Genomic DNA, 7,475 nt, shown 5'->3' on the forward strand with positions numbered 1-7,475 from the left:
TCTTCATTTTTAATAATGCCTTGTACCTAAATATTTAACTTTCAGAATTTTTCCTTTGGAAGTAAATGACCCCCTAACACCAGTGTCATCCAGTTGTGTGGTTCTGAGGAAGGTGCGGCAGACTGGAGCTAAAGTTACCATCTCATCTCTGGTTTTAGAAACAAAAGAATGTGGTTCTTTTCAGCAAGTCAGTTTACCATGTGTGGAAACGTTTTCATTGCAGATGCATCAAGTTGCAGTTGGGGGGCGAGGTGGCGCAAGCAGAAGCGTGGTCCTGGCTAGCAGCCAATCAGCTCTCATCTGTCATCACCACTAAGGAGTCTAGGTACAGCCCTGGTGCTCATCCGCCCCAAAAGGGCTTACCCTCCAGATACTTCCCTCGTGCACCCTAGTGTCTACTGAATGCACTTCCGCTTCTTTAGAATCCTTCTCTTACCTTCACCTTCAGAAAACTTCCCTCCCTTTAATAGAATTTTACGGTTTCTGTTGCACAGCTTGGTGCTTTAGAATTGGAACATTTTACAATTTGGAGGTGCTCTGACATTAGTTTTCTTTTTTTTTTTTTTTAAGATTTTATTTATTTATTTGACAGACAGAGATCACAAGTAGGCAGACAGGCAGGCAGAGAGAGAGGAGGAGGCAGGCTCCCCAATGAGCAGAGAGCCCGATGCGGGGCTCGATCCCAGGACCCTGGGATCATGACCTGAGCCGAAGGCAGAGGCTTTAACCCACTGAGCCACCCAGGCGCCCCTGACATTAGTTTTCAGTACCTAAATTAGCACACCAATATCACTACTAAAATACAGATACATCACCCTCATCTTCTAAAACAGAACTTCTACATGAGTCTAATGCTTGATTGGCCTTGGAAACAGTGATCTGAGCCAGTTTCTTTGTTTTAGGGATCTGGAACAAAGAAGTTAGTCGAAGTGTGTAGTCAAGAAAAGATGCGGTTAGTGGGAGAGAAATAGAATCCAAGTCATTTGGTTTCTAATACTATCCCTAAACCACATTGACCCTAATAATATTAGTTGCCATTTAGTTATATTAACAATTCAGTTGTGAGTCTCTAAAGATTTTTTTTCCTTGTAAATACATGCTTTGAATGGTGCTGTAAATATCTTTTAAGAATCTAGAACTCAGGGCACCTGAGTGGCTCAGTTGGTTAAACCTCTGCCTTCAGCTCAGGTCATGATCCCAGGGTCCTGGGATCGAGCCCCACATCAGGCTTCCTGCTCTGCGGGGAGACTATAGACTATTTCTCCCTCTCCCTCTGCTACTCCTCACTGCTTATGCTCTCTCTCTGTGTCAAATAAATAAGTAAAATCTTTAAAAAAAAAAAAAAAGGAATCTAGAACTCATTAGTCCTTTCTGCTTTCTTCAAGTGCTACAGATGAAGCATGGCGACTATTATCGACTTACCTGGAAAGGTACAAAGTCCAGAATAACTTATATCACCACTGTGTAATCAACAAGCTCTTGTCTCACGGAGTGCCTCTGCCTAACTGGCTTATAAACAGTTACAAGGTAAATGGTATCTTAATTTGTACAGAGTAAGAAACTGATCTTTACAATTAAGAATAAATTTCATGAGATGATTAAAAAGAAAAGGTGATAATTTATGGAAATACACTGACCTATGCTTTGGGCAGCTTCTCAGTATTAATTAAAGACACTAAGAACAGCTTAACTTTAATTTCGTATGGAGTACTGGGTGTTTAGAATTAAAGTTCTGCGGGTTAGTGATTAAATTAATGCTTGCTTATTTGCTCACAGAACAGTGAGTATATACTTAGAACAATGACTATACGTGTGACACAGTATTTACTGTTACTCAAAAAATTCATAGACGTGAGTAGAGTAGTTTTCTCAAAACCACAATAGGGTTTAAGTTTTTGTCAAAAATGGGTTTTTGGACTGCCTACCTCAGAATTAGTTGGGTAGTGGGCTTCTTCAAATACAGATTCCTGCGCCCCATTCCACAGTTAAACATTCAAATTAATCTGGAGCTAGGATCTGGGATCTGTATTTTAACAAGCTTGTAATTTGAATCAGTGCATGCTTAAGTTTGAAAACTATATCTGAAATACATTGGGTGGGGTAGGGAAAGAGACTGTAAAGCTTAAAATCAGGAAAGTTTATCTGCTTTGTGGGGGGGGGGTGTTATTTGTTTAAGTTAGAAAGTAGAAAAGGCAATTAAGCTGGTAAAAGGACTGTGATCAAATCAGAATATAGAAAGTATTATTACCTAATTAGTAGAGCCCTTCCAAACCCAAGTTGTAATCACTTTTGTTTCACCCTGAGTTAAACAAATTTAGCTCAGGTTTGTTTTTTTGTTTAGTTTTATTTATTTATTTGACACAGAGAGACAGTGAGACAGAGCACAAACAGGGGGAGTGGCAGGCAGACAGGCAGAGGGAAAGGGAGAAGCAGGCTCGCTGCTCAGCAAGAGGCCCAATGTGGGGCTCGATCCCCGGACCCTGGGATCATGACCTGAGCTGAAGGCAGACACTTAACCGACTGAGCCACCCAGGTGCCCCTAACTCAGGTATTTAAAGTTGATAATTCTTTAAACTTCTATTTTGTTTGTTTGTTTGTTTGTTTGTTTATTTGACAGACAGAGATCACAAGCAGGCAGAGAGGCAGGCAGAGAGAGAGGGAGAAGCAGGCTCCCCGCTGAGCAGAGAGCCCAATGCAGGGCTCGATCCCAGGACCCTGGGATCATGACCTGAGCCGAAGGCAGAGACTTTAACCCACTGAGCCACCCAGGCGCCCCTAATTCTTTAAACTTCTTTTGCATTTGTCATTCATGTATTTCTGAGAATAATGTGAATATATTGCTCTTTAGTATTCAGCATTTCTGAAAAGGTATGTTGACTTTTACAACTACTGTGGAAACTAAAGTAGAAAAGTGTTAAATAAAATGCATCTAGGATGCCTCGGTGGCTCAGTCGGTTAATCGTCTGTCTTCGGCTTAGGTCATGATCCCAGGGTCTTGGGATCCAGTTCTGTGTTGGGCTCCTTGCTCAGCAGGGAGCTTGTTTCTCCCTCTCCCTGTTTATGCTCTTTCTCTGTCCTCTCTCTCTCTGACAAATAAAATCTTTAAAAATTTATAAATAAATAAAGTGTGCCTTAGATCACAAAACAGGGCAGGAAGGCCACTTAACAAGATAAAGTCTCACAAGGTACCCAGAAGTGACTGGGCTCTTAGGAATCCAGCCCTTATCCCAAGATAAGGAAACTCAAATGCTCATTTACTTATATTGAGAAGTATAAATGCCAGGGAATTAGACACACAGCATCCTTCAGTTATTGCCCAGGTAACATGGAAATAGGTAGATATTCTTAATCTCTGACTTTTTACAGAAGGTTGATGCTGCTGAGTTGCTCCGTTTGTACTTAAACTATGACCTTTTAGAAGAAGCTGTGGATTTGGTTTCAGAATATGTAGATGCTGTATTGGGGAAAGGACATCAATACTTTGGAATTGAGGTAGGCATGTATGCATGTTTCTTTTTAATTCTGACTTTATCATCCTAATAAAGTCAGGATGTGAAAGTAAATTGAACTATAGGACAGTGGATTTAACCTTTACTCTTTGTAGTTATACGACTAGTTTTCTCCACGATCAAGAACTGGCACTGTAGGGGTCTCCAGTTTCCTGTTTATAAAACGGGAATACATTTCATTTTTCGCCATCAAAGGAATGTAGCTTTAGTTAGTATTCGGAGGAGTTAAGTAATTAAAAACAAAGTGTTCTTTTCTGTGTGCCAAAGACTGTGCTGAGTCTCTGCAAGTGTTTTCTCCTTTAATCCTTACAGCCACCTCTGAGAGATTATTTTAACCCTTTTTTTTTAAACGCATGAAGAAACAGAGACTCGAAGGTTAAGTAAGTTGCCAAAGTTCACACAGATGGTAAATAGAAAAGCCAGGTCTAAAATCTAGGTCTAGTTAACTACAAAGCCAAGCTCTTAAGCTACCTCAGGAAAGTATTGAGAACTCTGAAAGGTGAGCTTTCTCTTAAACTTTTTTCCCCAGATAATTGGAATTAAGTTTCAGACTGTAAATAGTCTCATTCATTGACATTAAGAATTTTTTTTTAGTTCATTTTTCCTTACTAGGCTTTAGGGCTCCTTAAAGACAAGAGGCGACATGAATTTAAAAATACATATGAAAATAAATACATACATACATACATTTGATTTAACTGAGAAAAGGACAAGTTTCCCAGTTGAAAAGAGAAGCAAGGTGGGTGGGGGGGAGTTGTACAATTGTGTGTCCGTGTGCGTGTATGTGCAATTTCTTATTGTAAAAAAAAAAATAAAGAATTTTATGTTACTCAAACCTGTGAAACTAACTGCCCAGAAGAAATGGTCCGCTTTTGAGATTTTCTTCAAATAGTAGATGTTTTCCCTTTCAGTTTCCACTGTCTGCAACGGCTCCAATGGTGTGGCTCCCTTACTCTTCCATTGACCAGCTTCTCCAGGCTCTGGGAGAGAACAGCGCCAATAGTCACAACATTGCTGTAAGTCTGTCCTCTCGTGAGGCGTGGGTCTTCCGTAAGCCCTTGTACTACCACTTACTCCCAGAGCTTGCTCTTCAGTTCTCAAGGGTTAAGGGGAGAGCAGAAGCCATTTGTTGCCCTTAACATGCTGGCCCAATCCCTTTACAAAATGATTAGTTAAGCCAGATGTAGCCTCTCTGGTTCTGAGAAGACAGCTTGTAATGCTTTTATTAAAATATTGGGGTGGGGTGGGGGTGGTGGGGGGTCACTGGGTGATGGGCATTTAGGAGGGCATATGCTGTGATGAGCACTGGGTGTTACAGGCAACTAATGAATCATTGAACACTACATCTGAAACTAATAATGTACTATATGTTGGCTAGTTGAATTTAAATTTAAAAAAAAACTGGTGTGATTTGCATGTTTAGAAGACTCGTTGGGATAACAGGATTGGGGTACTGCATTTAACAGAGAAGTCCAATTTTATCAGTAGTCACAGTGCAGACCCCTGTACTGAATGTTGAGTAAATGAAGCAGAGCAGCGAACATCATTATAAGGGGGAGGCTGGTTGATGAAATCAAAGTGCTTAAAAACTTCTGTCTTTTTTTAGTCCTTGACCTATTCTATAATGATTCCCTTCTTTTCTCCTACAGCTATCCCAGAAAATACTTGACAAATTGGAGGACTACCAGCAAAAAGTTGATAAGGCAACACGGGATTTATTATATCGTCGGAACTTGTGATCCGGACGGTTGCTTAGCCTTTGTAACCGCTTGGTGCCTCTTAGGGCTTAAGACTTTACCCTACAGGAAGCCTGTATTCCAGGACAATTTTTATACCTGTAAATGATGTATACAACATCACGTCTGCATTCTGTGCAAGAGAGGAGGGCAGATGAGTCACAGAACCTGTGCTTGCTGGCGGTGCTAACACACAATTTCTGGTTTTCAACCTTGGTCTCAAACAGCTGCTTTTGTATATGATTCACGAGCTTTTTTAGAGTTTCTATTTTTTTAAACTACCGAAGACATTCTTTATCTGCAAATTAAAACCCACCCTCACTTTCCAAAATAGCCGATGGTGGTTGGTTGGTTGTAGCTACCCACCAGAAGCTGTCACTGCAAATCCTTCCATTTTTCCCTATCACTTTTTGTATTTCAATGGAGTTATTTTGGTCCAGAACTGACATGTATTTTCTGTATTGCAAACAGAGGCTAATGATTTTGCATACTCTTTTCATTATTTATTGTGGAGTTTTTGTATGATCTTCAATAAAGTATTAAACAATTTGCATAGATTAAACCTAAAATGATGACCAGCTGTCAAAGCAGATACCTTATTTTGAATCTGGTTCTGAGGCTAAAGTTGAGTAAACTCTTAGCTAAGAAAAAAATTGGAAATTTTATCTATAAAAATAACCAATTTTGAAGGTAAATTCTGTTGATTTCTATGATTTATGATAATCAAGCCGGACTTGATCATACTACTTGTATAATAATGTATTGGACCAAAATGTAAACTTTCCTGGTCAGATTCAGAAGTCATGCCCGCAAATTTTGGGGAAGGTGAAAAACAAAATCTTGGATTTTATTCTGTATATTAAAATTTATCTTTTAAGGAAATGATCTGTATATTGCTTATATGCCCTTTGACCTTTCTTGAGTTTTCCATAGCCTTTACTTTTTATACTGTCAATACCATATTTACATTATATATTTTAAATAACAATGTGAGCTTCACTATGGTACCATTTACTGGTAGATAATTGAGATGTATGGTTCTTCGTTCATTTTAGCTGTGCCATGATTAATATGAAGTGTTTGATGAAATGAGCGACTGGGAAAGCCCTTACCCAGCCAGAGTTCTATAAACCTGTAGCTTCCAACTTTAGCAAGAAATACACATATATAACCAAATATACACATATAAAACCAAGAGAAAGATCTCACAGAACATGTATCCACACTCACTATGTGCCCTGATGTTTTCATGAGTCTAATAGACCCTAACCCAAAGTCTGAAAAATAATCAAATCCTCTTTTTGAGCTATTTTGGAGAACAAGAAGTATTTTGAGCCTGGTCCTGTTCCAGAAACTTACCCACTTGTGTTGTTCATCAGAGCAGTGGTTTCCATGGTGGCAGTTCATACAACTCTGACCAGTTTTTCCTGTTGTCAGTATTTTGGTTCAAGACCTAACCCATCCTGGAGCCAGCCCAGCTCTGCTGTCCATTTTCTTCTGCCTTCTTCACTTTGGTTCCCAACCAGAACAGAAGGTAGAGATTCTTTCACTAAACTTCTCTCTCTGCTTCAGGCCTGCATTTTTGTTTTCCCACACCATGTGATATATTTTAATAGCTCATAATACCGCTATTCCTTGTTTTTTTTCCACTTCAAAATTTTCTGATTACAAAGTGTTATTAAAAGAGCTCCCTCCTGTGGTCACTGTGGCAGCACATAAACGAGAAATTGGAACAATACAGAGAAGATTAGCAATGGCCCCTGCTTGAGGATGACACACAAATTCATGGAGCAATCCACTAAAAAAAAAAAAGGAAAAAAGAGCTCCCTCCTTTTTTAGTACTTAGCTACCATTATGGGTGCCTCCGTGGAGCTGCCAACTCTTGATCTCAGCTCAGGTCTTTTATCTCAGGGTTTTGAGTTCAAGCCCTGCACTGGGCCCCACGCTGGTTGTGGAGCCTATCTAAAACTGAGTGAATGAATAAAAGATAGATAAAAATAAAGGGGTGACTCTAAGAGGAAAACTTCAGTTTTTAATGTAACAAGATACAACAGATAAGGTCCCCACCTTACCAACCTGTGACAATAAGATGGCATCTGTGAATAATAGAATTTATGACAAACGAGTTTCATATTGACCGTTCTTACCAGGTTTATAACTGATTTTTGTGACCTGCCAAGAAAGCCAATGTGTTCTGCAAACCATGCCGTGCAGTGTCGGCAGTGCATTG

The 7,475-nt window shown here is 39.6% G+C and overlaps 1 protein-coding gene across 1 annotated transcript in view; it reads left to right on the forward strand.

The window, feature by feature from the left end:
- NUP160 (nucleoporin 160) overlaps positions 1-6,237 on the forward strand; it is a 49,027-nt gene extending 42,790 nt beyond the window's left edge. The window contains exons 32-36 of the mRNA XM_080817741.1: positions 224-325; positions 1,386-1,527; positions 3,367-3,492; positions 4,421-4,525; positions 5,159-6,237. Of these exons, the coding sequence (XP_080673867.1) occupies positions 224-325; positions 1,386-1,527; positions 3,367-3,492; positions 4,421-4,525; positions 5,159-5,248 (565 nt within the window). The 3' untranslated portion in view covers positions 5,249-6,237. The remainder of the gene's footprint in view (positions 1-223; positions 326-1,385; positions 1,528-3,366; positions 3,493-4,420; positions 4,526-5,158) is intronic.
- The last annotated feature ends 1,238 nt before the right edge of the window (positions 6,238-7,475 follow it).

Source organism: Martes martes (assembly GCF_963455335.1).
Source record: "Martes martes genome assembly, chromosome: 10".
In the NCBI taxonomy this organism is placed as follows: Eukaryota; Metazoa; Chordata; class Mammalia; order Carnivora; family Mustelidae; genus Martes; species Martes martes.